We start from the raw sequence: 13211 nt of genomic DNA, 5'->3' as shown, positions 1-13211 counted from the left end.
TGAACTCTTCATATATATATATATATATATATAAAATAATAAAGCAAGGCTGTGTATATGTATGTATATATATATATATATATATATATATATACAGCCTTGCTTTATTATGTTTTTCTCCGCTCGCAGAAGTGCTGCAGGTGCATGATGTGATATGAAGACCATGTGAATCCTCATGTTCTGTTGTTGCTGCTTTTTGCACATGTAAAATTAATCCCCGGGAAACAAATGTTAGTATTTTTACCGGTTCACAGACACTTATCCTTTCTAATTTAATTTAATTCTAATGTAAAATAATCTTGTCGGTTAACGAGCGTCGGTTGTCGGTTAGGAAAAATAACCAAAATGAACATCCCTACTCGCGGCGACTCGAGTTCGAATCCCGTCTCATGGTCTTTTGCCGATCCCACCCCCCCTCTCTCCACCCAATTTTTTCCTGTCAACTCTATACTGTTCTGTCCAAATAAAAGCATAAAAAAGCCCATAAATAAATATTTTTAAAAAGTGAGCAAAATAGCCGCAATTAACTTTTTTCAGAGAAAAAAAGCCAGAATTGTGAGATATAAAATCACAATTACAAGGAAAAAAGTCACAATTGTGAGACAAATAGTCGCAGTTACCTTTGTACCTTTTTTTTTATTTCAAGGCAGAAAAAAAATGGATTGTGAGATGTAAACTTGGAATTCAGAGACAAAAAAAAAAAAATCTGAATTACGAGATGTAAACTCCAAATTCTGAGGGGGAAAAAAAAAGACAAAAAAGCAAGATATAAACTCAGAATTGTCAGAATTGTGTTTATATCTCACAGTTCTGACTTTTTCCCAGACTTGCGAGAAACAATGTCTGAATTGTACGATAAAAAGTCATACAATTACCTTTTTTTCCATAGTAGAAATGGTCTTCCATAGCAATTAGCATAGGCACCATGCAATACTGCATTTTATTGACTTTCAAACAGAACATAACACCAAAGGTCCAAATGATGGTGGATTATTTCCAGACACTTTTCAAACATGACTCAGACACACATTTGTTTTATCCATGATGATGTGGAACTGGAAACACATTAAAGCTGGATGGGAAAAACAATAAGGCAGAGAAAGTGAGGTTTAAAAACAGCCAAAATAAACGGAGCCGGCTTTCTGAATACCGACGAGAACAAAAGAGGGTGATAGAGTGTCTGCCACGTAAAGGTCAGACAGGACTTTAGCGTGACCCTGTCTTTTCAAGCGACGAAGAGCTGCATTGCAGAGAGAGCAGCTGCGGGTGGCAGGCCTCGATAAGGCCGTGTGTTGATAGAGCTGCGCGCTGGCGTACGGCTATCTGCTTCCACGCAGACCTGTGAAGGTTGTTGCCTCAGTGACGGACATTAGAGAAGGATGCAGGATCCATTTGAGAGAGATGAGAGCTTTCACCATGACAACTGACACAGATATGTCTGCAAACCGCCTAATGTGCCAATAAACCAGTTTACCAACACCAGCTAGTCCAGTACTATCCTCTCAACACCTATTTCCTTTGATGTAAACACAAGTATGAGGAGACTTTCAAAGTTCAAATTTACTACCGTTCAAAAGATTGGGGTCGGTGAGATTTTTTAAATGTTTTTAAAAGAAGTCTCTTAGCAAAACTGCATTTATTAGATCACAAACACAGCCAAAACAGCAATATTGTGAAATATTATTGCAATTTAAAATAACTGTTTTGTATTTGAATATATTTTAAAATGAAATTCATTTCTGGGATGCAAAGCTGAATTTTCAGCATCATTCCTCCAGTCTTCAGTGTCACTTGATCCTTCAGGAATAATTCTAATATGTTGATTTGCTGCTCAAGAAACATTTTTATTCATATACATGTTGAAAACAGCTGGACTGCTTCATATTTTTGTGGAAACCGTGCTACATTTCTATTCAAGGTTATTTGATTAAGGACATCATAAATCAAAAGAACAGCAGAAATGGTCTGTGTCTTTAGTCACTTTTGATCAATGTACTAAATCGCTGCTAAATAAAAATATTAATGTCTTATAAAAACTGTGAACAGTTGTGTATCTTACATTTACAACATTATATAAAATATTATATTTTATTTACAATATTTATGCAATGTCTTGCAGGTAAAACACTAGTTATTAAACTGTGATTGAATGACATTTGAATTTTTTCTCAAGAAAATGCATGATTTTTTTTATTACATATTTTTTAGGATTCTTAAAGAACAGCATTTAAGTAGAAATCTTGTAAAAAAAAAATTACTGTCATTTTAGATTAATTGAACACTTCCTTGATTAATAAAAGTATTAATTTATTTCCAAAAAAAACCTTTTAAAATGTATATATACTAACATATGAAAGTTTAGCTGTCTTTTATTGGACTGGAAGGACAGATCCGCTCAATTGTGTCCCATCAGCAGGCCAGTGCAGTCTAGTTTATTTTGCAAGTGCTGACCCTCTGGCAAACAGGACAGCCTGCGTGGAAACACATGGACAAGGTCAGGACACCAAACAGCTCGACCCCACGCAGTGACCCAATGAATAATTACTGAAATGAGAACTTGTCCATGTCATTTACCAAAAAATGCTCCTATATAAAAAATCTGCAATTACATGGAATATCCAATAGTGCTTATTTATGACCCCTGAGGGTCAACCTGAAAACACTGACCACAACAACAGTGTCATTATAAACGTCTCCAGGACACACTGTCCTTTTTGCTGCGGGTTCATTCAAAGTAAAAGCTCATAATACTTAAGACCAACATCACGCAGTCACGTGGCAAAAGTTTTACCATGAACCTTTCCCAAATCATCCGCTGACCTGAGCAGGTGAGCAGGTCAGATCAAACAGGCAATCAAGCCTGGTGTGACTTAAGCTGTTTTCCTAAAGGAATATTCTGGGGTCAATACGAGTTAAGCTGTCATAGTGTTGATTAACACAAGAAATCATTTCAATGTGTTACACAGTTTGTAAAACAAACAAAAATGGTAATGTAACGAACATATGATGAAGTCTTAAAACTGACTGTTTTTTAACTCCTGTATTATTGGAGCCAGTAAAATATGCACTCACGTGACGCATACTAAGATAACTAAAAATGCTTAGGAATCAGGAATTACATACTCATAACCAGAAGTTATCCCACTCCTAAAAGGACAATTATCAACTTCACAGCTCAAATAATAAACATTTCTATAAGTAGGAATTCATATAAATACTTAATTATAATAAACCAATATTAATAATAATAATAATATCAATACTGCATATTCTGTTGTTGACGTCTAATGGTTGTCAGTTCTGCACATCGGTTTCCAGACACAAATAAGTGTGTTATCAGACGTTAAAAAAATAGATGGATCTTTAGAACAGGAGCTGTTAAACATAAACGACCTTAAAGATCTAAAAAGTATAGAATCAAAAGAGCAAGACTGAATCAAAACTAAACTAAAGGCCAAATGAAGGTCACGCCCCCTCACAGCATCTCTATATAAGAGCAGAAACGCTCTAAACCTGCAAACAATCACTCATAAGCTACTCTAATTGTTCTTTAAGAATATTCATATACGTTTAAGAATATTTCGAACTATATAAAAGTCCACAAATGTCTCTTTGCTGACATTAGCCGTTTGTTTACATTGCATTTCTTTCACTCACCTGTCCACAATCTGCTGCACCACAACCGCTCCCTCTTCTGCCATATTTACATGAGTCCACACACTTTAATTAATACCTGAAAACGAAATTATGGCAATATTTCAATATTTCAATAATAGAGATTTAATCGTCAGGCCGCAGGGAATCTTAACGCCGCGCTAAACGCACACGAGCGTCTTACTGTCATTAAACAACGGCTGAAATCTGATTATAAACCATTGAGATTGATTATTATGAACCGATCTATTAATGAGTATTCATAAATGTCAGTAATTCCAGAAACAGGCAGCGACTCCATTGACTGCGCGTGAGAAAACGCGAGCGGACGCACTTGTGCGAGCATTAACTTGACTCTCGCGAGAGCACAGATGCACTATGGGACGTGTAGTCTTCATGTCATGTAGCCAAAAATATAAAAATTGATGTTCTAGCAGAGGCAGGCAGCCTAGAGCAAGAGGGACTACGCCTGCTGGAGCAACATGAAGATACATATTTGGCTCCAGAATACCTCGTACTGTGGTAAGGAGAGACAACATATTTCAGTACAATTTATAAATGATTAGAATGCATAGTTTCTTTAACATGGCATAGCATCCAGGAAATAGTAATAGCATGAGTGAGGGCTTCATTCATTTCCCTTTTCATATGGCATATGGTTAGGTAATTATATGGTGTTTGTTTATTGCTGATGTGTTATGATTTTGATCATTTCTTTTGTTCATTTTTCTTTTATTGACTTCATTGATACATATGAGAGTTTAAGTGACAAGCATATTCTGCTATTCAAATTAACTCTACTATTCTTCTATAGGAAAATGCCCCAAATTTGACCCACATTGGTCAATTTCAATCACTTTTATCATTTTATAATATTTTCTGTATTTTATATTAACTTATTTATTAGTATTAGTCAATGAATAGATATCTTAGATCTATAATTTAAGTTAATTATTTAATAAATGAATTTCCATTATGACAGGAGCAGTGAATATGGAGCCATGTAGCAGATTTGCATATTTATTTTGATATTATCTTGATATTTGATATAGTACAATTGTATACCAATTAGCCTATATGCCTATGTGAATGCTTTAAACTTTATTCTTTCATCAGTTAAAGGTCATTTTGCTGTGCATTTAAACATTGTCACTGCGACTAAACCTGGCTTAATATTCGGTTATAAAATGGATAGGTCTTGTCCTAGCTTCTTATTGTTCAGTGCAGCATTTTAACGTGTTAAAATCCACAATATGTCACCATCTATGACCCAAAACCTGTTCATCATATCACTGCGCACCTCCTATATCATAGTTTTGTTGCATATCAAAGTTCTGTTATGTCAGGTAATATTTCTTCTATCATAAGGGTGCTATACTTTGCTAAATAAAATCATATTTTATTTAAAAATTGTGTCTTTAATATTTTAATATTTAGTAGCCTACCTAATTTAAATGCCACACCATCTGGACCGGCTCAGGAAACCTTTGCAGGTGTTTTGAGTTGATTAGCTGATTGGCATGTCACCATATTCTAATTTGTTGAGATAGTGAATTGGTGGGTTTTTGTTAAATGTGAGCCAAACTCATCACAATTAAAAGAACCAAAGACTTAAACTACTTCAGTCTGTGTGCATTGAATTTATTTAATACACGAGTTTCACAATTTGAGTTGAATTACTGAAATAAATGAACTTTTCCACGACATTCTAATTTATTGAGATGCACCTGTATTGGGACTGTCACTGTATGCTAAAGGGTTAAACTGTGATTTGCATGTTATATTATAAGCTTTACAACGCGTCATATAGTGCGTTTGATGGCTGTATTGACCGAAAAACTACAATTCCCACAATCCCTCAGTGCATCAGCCATGCGCCGCGGTCAATCAGCTGTTGAGGCGACTGCAGAAGGGCAGCTCATCTGTCATATCAAAACCCAGGCGAGACAAACAGAAATAGCCTTATTTACAGAATCCCAAAAGGTGAACGATAAGGTAAAGTCTGATTTATGTACAGCGGGAAAAAAAAGAAAGAAAGAGAAAAAAAGTCAACCCATCAGATGCATGTTATGTGTGTTTAATAATAGCTACTCTGAGTTGTGTGCAGCGGATTAAAGTGTTGGATTTGATTTCTTTCCCTTTCCAATAACCCGGTGCATTTTAGAAATGCATTATAATATACATGCATGTGATGTGCCGGTATACAGCAATATTATTTACTGTCTTTTAGATGGTCAACGCGTGCTGTGAAGTGATGAGTTCTATAATGACCTTGAATATGCAGCAAAACGAGGATTAACGGACGGAATATTTGGCAGAAACGCTCTTCATCTTGTTACGATCGTCTATTCTGATTAAAATTTGATTAAAGGTTGAGTTCATAAATCCATCAGGCTCGCTGAAACTGTCGCATTCTCGGCCTGTTTTTCATGGGAATATATTTAGCATCGTAGAAACCCTCAAGAGGTATGTAGAAATTGATGTAGCCTACTTTTTTTTTTGCATATGGTTAAAATATATTTTCGCTCGATCTTTTTTTTTGCATAAGAAATGGTAGGCTTAACCCTTCACAAAATTGGTAAACAATATACCAGACATAATTCCTAAAGGCTGCAAAATAGAGATGTGTCTCGGATATTTCTCGAATTAAGTGAAAAAAATAAAAAGCTTTAGGGATTTCTGTTGCGTAGATGTTTTGTGCAGCATTGCTGGGTGTAACCCAAGATCCTGCAGCAAATATAACCTAGTTGCTGAGCTGTGCCACGGTCTGTTGTACACCATCCAAGTCAAACATACAGTTTACAAACTTGAGCTTAGAACTGTACATGTTCTTTCTTACTAGATAGCTAGATATGTACTTTACTGGTTGTATGAATACACTAAATAAATAAGATGCACAATAATTTGCACAACATATATTACAATAAAAAGATACATTTGTACGAATAAACATGTAGACATCATAAATACACAACAAACTATCGTTTGACACGATACCAACGCACAAAAGTTATTGCACATTAGAGATGAAGTCACCGGAAATATCAGCATGTATTCTGTAATGCACTGAACCAGAAAAATTCTTATTAATTTTAATATAATACAATTATTATTAATTATTAGCTGTAAAACTACAAGAAACTTTTTGCACGTTTGTATTTGGCTAAGTAGCTGTCATTCGTCCAAATTCAACGTTTGACTGTAAACAAATGACTGTACACGCTTAAATGTCCTCATTTATTTATGCGCGCTTTAACCTCGCTGAAGGACGCAGCTGTATTTGTTGACGTATGCAAATTGAGGGGCGGGGCTTGTGAGAAGAAAAAAAACAGGAACAAGAAGAAGTTTCTCATTTCTGTCTGGAGTTCCGGTGAGAGAAAAACGAGACGTGGCGAAAATAGGTGAATATCGGTGACCTCCGAGCTTTTCTCTCCTTTATTCGTGTTGCGAGGGGGGTATAACCGGAGTTGAGACAGTTCCTGATAGCTACATGGCTGATCAGGGGCTCATTAATAATAAAAACCCCAGCCCCGACCGCTGTGATCAATAATAACTGATCATCTGTGTTTCAGCTCAAAACATGCAGGATGATTTACTGATGGACAAAAGCAAAGCTCAGCCTCACCAGCACCAAGAGCCGTCAAATACAGAGCCTCCATCCACCCCGACCCCCTCCGAGCCTCCGGTCCCGGACGAGCACAACCACGTCGGTCACAACGAGCGGGTCGCCATGGAGTCTCCGGTGTTACCGGGTTTGGGTTTCCCTCAGGATTCCTCTCTGTCGCCGTCGTTCGGCAGCACTTGGTCCACCAACGCCGTAGACGAAGGCTTTTTCCAAGGGATTCCGTCGGTAAACGGGACGATGCTTTTTCAAAACTTTCCCCATCACGTCAACCCGGCTTTCGGAGGTAATTTTCCCCCGCAGATGAGAAGGGCTCCGCTGAGTGTGAACCAGAGGAACCCCTACAGCCACCAGACGCTCATCAATAAAGTGTCCGCGTCGTCCGCTTCTTCGTCCGCCTGGAATAACCACCAGAACGCGGTGTGGAGCTCCGCGGCGAACCCCTGGAGCGGCAGAGACCCGCGGAGAGCGCTCGGGCTCGGCGTCCCGTCTCCGCTCAACCCCATCTCCCCGACGAAGAAGCCCTTCCCGAGCAATGTCATCGCGCCCCCGAAATACCAGAGACCAGGAGCCCTGCAGAAACCCTGGATGATCTCCGAGCCTCCGGAGCCCTTCAGAACCGACAACAGCAACAACATGCTGCCATTTCAGGTGAGATTAGTCAGTAGCCTGTATAAAACATTGTTTATACATTAAAAGTCAGAAAGCTGTAGAATTAGGAAGAGTATTTTTTATTGATATTTTTATTTATTTTTTTATATAGCCTATAATTGTTATAGAAATGTGTGAATATAGTGAGGTTAATGCATCAAAGCATCCATAAAATACAGACATCTGTATTTACAGGTGCATCTCAATAAATTAGAATGTCGTGGAAAAGTTCATTTATTTCAGTAATTCAACTCAAATTGTGAAACTCGTGTATTAAATAAATTCAATGCACACAGACTGAAGTAGTTTAAGTCTTTGGTTCTTTTAATTGTGATGATTTTGGCTCACATTTAACAAAAACCCACCAATTCACTATCTCAACAAATGAGAATATGGTGACATGCCAATCAGCTAATCAACACAAAACACCTGCAAAGGTTTCCTGAGCCTTCAAAATGGCCTCTCAGTTTGGATAGCTACATGGCTGATCAGGGGCTCATTAATAATAAAACTCCCAGCCCGATCGCTGTGATCAATAATAACTGATCATCTGTTTCAGCTCAAAACATGCAGGATGATTTACTGATGGACAAAAGCAAAGCTCAGCCTCACCAGCACCAAGAGCCGTCAAATACAGAGCCTCCATCCACCCCGACCCCCTCCGAGCCTCCGGTCCCGGACGAGCACAACCACGTCGGTCACAACGAGCGGGTCGCCATGGAGTCTCCGGTGTTACCGGGTTTGGGTTTCCCTCAGGATTCCTCTCTGTCGCCGTCGTTCGGCAGCACTTGGTCCACCAACGCCGTAGACGAAGGCTTTTTCCAAGGGATTCCGTCGGTAAACGGGACGATGCTTTTTCAAAACTTTCCCCATCACGTCAACCCGGCTTTCGGAGGTAATTTTCCCCCGCAGATGAGAAGGGCTCCGCTGAGTGTGAACCAGAGGAACCCCTACAGCCACCAGACGCTCATCAATAAAGTGTCCGCGTCGTCCGCTTCTTCGTCCGCCTGGAATAACCACCAGAACGCGGTGTGGAGCTCCGCGGCGAACCCCTGGAGCGGCAGAGACCCGCGGAGAGCGCTCGGGCTCGGCGTCCCGTCTCCGCTCAACCCCATCTCCCCGACGAAGAAGCCCTTCCCGAGCAATGTCATCGCGCCCCCGAAATACCAGAGACCAGGAGCCCTGCAGAAACCCTGGATGATCTCCGAGCCTCCGGAGCCCTTCAGAACCGACAACAGCAACAACATGCTGCCATTTCAGGTGAGATTAGTCAGTAGCCTGTATAAAACATTGTTTATACATTAAAAGTCAGAAAGCTGTAGAATTAGGAAGAGTATTTTTTATTGATATTTTTATTTATTTTTTTATATAGCCTATAATTGTTATAGAAATGTGTGAATATAGTGAGGTTAATGCATCAAAGCATCCATAAAATACAGACACTCCTTGTGAAGGGTGTCAATGATTGTCTTGTGGACAACTGTCAGATCAGCAGTCTTCCTCATGATTGTGTAGCCTAGTGAACCAAACTGAGAGGCCATTTTGAAGGCTCAGGAAACCTTTGCAGGTGTTTTGAGTTGATTAGCTGATTGGCATGTCACCATATTCTCATTTGTTGAGATAGTGAATTGGTGGGTTTTTGTTAAATGTGAGCCAAAATCCTCACAATTAAAAGAACCAAAGACTTAAACTACTTCAGTCTGTGTGCATTGAATTTATTTAATACACGAGTTTCACAATTTGAGTTGAATTACTGAAATAAATGAACTTTTCCATGACATTCTAATTTATTGAGATGCACCTGTATACATAATGTATCATAATGGTCATAAAACATTTATAGACGTAATGTATAATAAAACGTAATTTATAGACATGCTACATTAAAATGCATTAAAAACAGTTATACATAATAAAACGTAATACATTGTATATACATAATACTCAGAAACATAGAATTAGGAATAACATTTTTATTGATATGTTTTTTATATAGCCTATAATTGTTATAGAAATTTGTGAATATAGTGATAATAATCCATCAAAGTATTCATAAAATACAGACATTTGTATTTATACGTAATGTATCATATTGGTCATAAAACAATTTATAGACATGTTACATTATAATAATACATCAAAAACCGTTCTAATATATTCAAAATAAAATTATTTTTTTTATTTTTATGTATTGAAGGTTTTGACTGTGTGACCAAATTTCTACAGATGACACTCAACTTTATATATACATATAGTTCAGCGATGCATATTATTCTGATATCTGTTATGTATTTCTCTGTATTGAAGGATATGACTGTGTGAACAACTTTCTACAGATGAGACTCAAAAGTGTATATACTTATAATTCACAGAAATACTTATTATTCTGATATCTCTAGTTGTTTTGAATTATTTTCCAACTGTTTCTATAAATTTCATTGTAAGGTGGAAGGGTTCAAATTCCCATCAGAGGCTCTCCTGCATCTCCTTTGGGGGGCGTTTAAAGGGAACACCACTCGAATCTGATTGGTGCTTGTTGGGTGAGGGGGCGGGGCCTGCTCGAGCTGTCATGAACTGAAACATTATTGCATACTGTTGACACAGTGATATTCTCAGATAGAGGACATTGATATTTTTGTTTCAACAAAGCAAATTTCTTAATTCTTAAGATTGTGAAAGCATTATCGGACTCTGCTGTATTTGATAGAATGTTTTTTACATAATTGCTTATGAATTTTTAATTTGATTTTACTTTTTATTTATTTATTTTTTTTGATGAGTCATGCACACAGATAAAGTTGATTTAAATTGCACTTTGTTAATGTTAATGAAACTAAGTGAACTGAAAAAAAAATCCAATTTTAAGTTTGTAACAAAAATACTGAGTATGAGAAGCAATTAAAAGAGTACAATTTTTATTTGCATTTATTTTTAGAATGCAGCTTTTGCCTATGAAAGGCTTGATTTTGTTTTTGGCTTTGAGCATGTGAGGTTCATCTTAAATTTCTGATTTCAAAAATATTAGTGTAAATTTTGTGTATTGATTTGTTTGGATGTACACCTTGGTGTTCTTAATTAAATTGCAACACAAATATGACAATTCCACTCAACCTCGGGCATTGAAAAACACATATTAGCTGACCACTAATGTTTTTCACATAAAGTGCTATTTTAAGTCTGATGTCTTGCACTTTTGCCCACAATGCTGTCAGTTTCCCGATATTGTAGATCAGTTTTGTCATCATTACGTGAATGTCTGCGATGCATACAATACCCTCATTAAAAACAAACCAAGGGCTTTTCCATTAAAGCTAATGCAAAGGAAATAAAGCACACAAAAATATATAACCAATAAACTTAAAGTATTTGACAGACCACAGTTTTAGGAATATATGTAGTTTTTAGTTTAGTTGGTAAAATATATAAGGGATGCAAACAGACTGCCACAATACAAGATGTGGCATGTGTGTGTGCTGTTTAATGCTGAAATATGTGTGGCTCGTGTCTGATAGTGACTGAAGTGAAGAGCTCAGCGTTTTGATTGCTCATGCTTTTCACAAAGTGGGCAGATTCTTATCTGGAACCTGAGGTCGCTTTTTGAATGTTCAGCCAGTTGCGTGACAATGGGCTCGATGTGCAAACAATGTGCTTCCCTCGGTTGGCCTCTGCCCACTGCCATATTCATCCACACACTTTCACCGGCTCACTTTTCCTTTATTCTCTTGCTCATTGTCTTTAACTTGTTTGATTGCATGCAGTCATCTCACGTGATTAGTGTCTGACAGTGAGAGGGCAGGAGAAACATTGAGGTAGAGATGATGATCAGTAGTCATGCGGCACAGCACGCGTTTGAAATACTGATAAAAAAATAGATGTTGTTGTTGCCCTGAGTGATTTATTTTTAATGTGTGTTCATATACTGTGAATATAAACATTTGCTACAAACTGACAGTCTGTTCATTCTGACCAAAAAATGGCAAAAGCTGACTAAACTCGTCAGTTCCGTCTGGAAATAAAGTTTCTTTTATAAAGCTTCAAGATCTTTGTCATCTGTACCTCTTCAGTACAGTGAAATTCTTTCTCTTGAAAAGATGGGGTAGAAGGTAGGGCTGGGTTTTGACACAAATTTCACGATTCGATTCTCATTCACAAGCATTGGCGATTTGATTCGATTCCCAATTCGATTCGATTCAATATCGATTATTTTGGATATATATCTGGTACACATCTCTCAACTAATGCTGTAAAATATACATGAGAGTCAGTTGGTACTACATTAATATAATATTGAATGTTAAAACTGACTGATTTTTTTAGACTATACAACTGCTTAAATTACACTTAATGAAGTTTTTATAATAAAAGTTACAATTGCATAATGATATTTCTACTTCAATTCGTTTTTTTTTAATAGAAACATTTAAATGGTGGCTGCCGTAAAAAAATATATAAATTAAACATTGAAGAACAGTAAAAGTTATAATTAATATATTATATGGTGCATATATTTAGAAAAATGCTCCTCTCTACAGTTTATTTTTCTAGCTGACTAATGAGTTTATGGTCACCAAATATGTTTTTTTTCTGAGGTAAATGTGACATTACGTGACATTGTTTGCAAGCTGTTATATTGACGTCTTTGCGCGGCTGAAACACAGATTGAGCGATTACATGAGACAGGATACGGATTGTAAAGTTGTACTCTTCCTTTTAACTTGCCTTCGGATGTTTAGTCATGTTTATTTTGTGCTGAAACTGGTAGTAATGTGGAGGAGATGATCAGTTCATGTGCGCCTCGCGCTGCCGCGTCTGTTGAACTGAGGCGCTACAGCGATCTGTCACTCCACATTAAACAGCGCCAAAACAGCATTTATTGTTTGAATACTGCAATACAATGAACATAATTTGAAATCTGAGACTTTGTTTCATATTAAAAGTACCAAAGCACAATGCTTATTGCGATATATTGAATGGGAAGTGCCATTCAATGTTCCGTCCATTAACTGAAAACATCGCTAGACTAATTAAAACTAATTGGGATTTAAGAATCGATATCGTTTCGTAAAAATGAGAATCGATTATAATTGAGATATCAATATTTTTTTACCCAGCCCTAGTAGAAGGGCATAGAAACAATATAATAAAAAGACAATAAATATTAGAAAATGAGCAATAAGAGACAATAAAAATAAGAAACAATACATCTCAACAACTGGAAACCGTACACAATACAAGAAGTACCTAAAGTGAGCACTTTTGAGGAAGGATATATATATATATATAT

The 13211-nt window shown here is 37.1% G+C and overlaps 3 protein-coding genes across 3 annotated transcripts in view; 2 read left to right on the top strand and 1 right to left on the bottom strand.

Annotated features, from left to right (window-relative positions):
- Positions 1-3987, bottom strand: part of marchf5 (membrane-associated ring finger (C3HC4) 5) — a 24832-nt gene extending 20845 nt beyond the window's left edge. Inside the window, exon 1 of the mRNA XM_016230144.1 lies at positions 3658-3987. Within this exon, the coding sequence (XP_016085630.1) occupies positions 3658-3701 (44 nt within the window). The 5' untranslated portion in view covers positions 3702-3987. The remainder of the gene's footprint in view (positions 1-3657) is intronic.
- A 110-nt stretch (positions 3988-4097) lies between these two features.
- Positions 4098-8403, top strand: LOC107549135 (cytoplasmic polyadenylation element-binding protein 3-like). Its single transcript, XM_016230118.1, has 3 exons — positions 4098-4176; positions 7227-7927; positions 8395-8403. The coding sequence occupies exons 1-3, from the start codon at positions 4137-4139 to the stop codon at positions 8401-8403; spliced, it is 750 nt and encodes a 249-aa protein (XP_016085604.1). The 5' UTR covers positions 4098-4136.
- A 5-nt stretch (positions 8404-8408) lies between these two features.
- Positions 8409-13211, top strand: part of LOC107549134 (cytoplasmic polyadenylation element-binding protein 3-like) — a 46334-nt gene continuing 41531 nt past the window's right edge. Inside the window, exon 1 of the mRNA XM_016230117.1 lies at positions 8409-9187. Coding sequence (XP_016085603.1) covers positions 8495-9187 — 693 coding nt within the window. The 5' untranslated portion in view covers positions 8409-8494. The remainder of the gene's footprint in view (positions 9188-13211) is intronic.

Source organism: Sinocyclocheilus grahami, unplaced genomic scaffold (assembly GCF_001515645.1).
Source record: "Sinocyclocheilus grahami isolate Dianchi unplaced genomic scaffold, SAMN03320097.WGS_v1.1 scaffold363.1, whole genome shotgun sequence".
NCBI classification, from domain to species: domain Eukaryota; kingdom Metazoa; phylum Chordata; class Actinopteri; order Cypriniformes; family Cyprinidae; genus Sinocyclocheilus; species Sinocyclocheilus grahami.
This window is presented reverse-complemented; position numbering and strand designations above follow the sequence as displayed.

Excerpts from the sequence above, each read along its gene's own strand:
- LOC107549135 (XM_016230118.1), top strand. The coding sequence starts at position 4,137 with ATGAAGATACATATTTGGCTCCAGAATACCTCGTACTGTG. Across the intron at positions 4,177-7,226 it reads CCAGAATACCTCGTACTGTG|CTCAAAACATGCAGGATGAT; the intron begins GTAAGGAGAGAC and ends TCTGTGTTTCAG.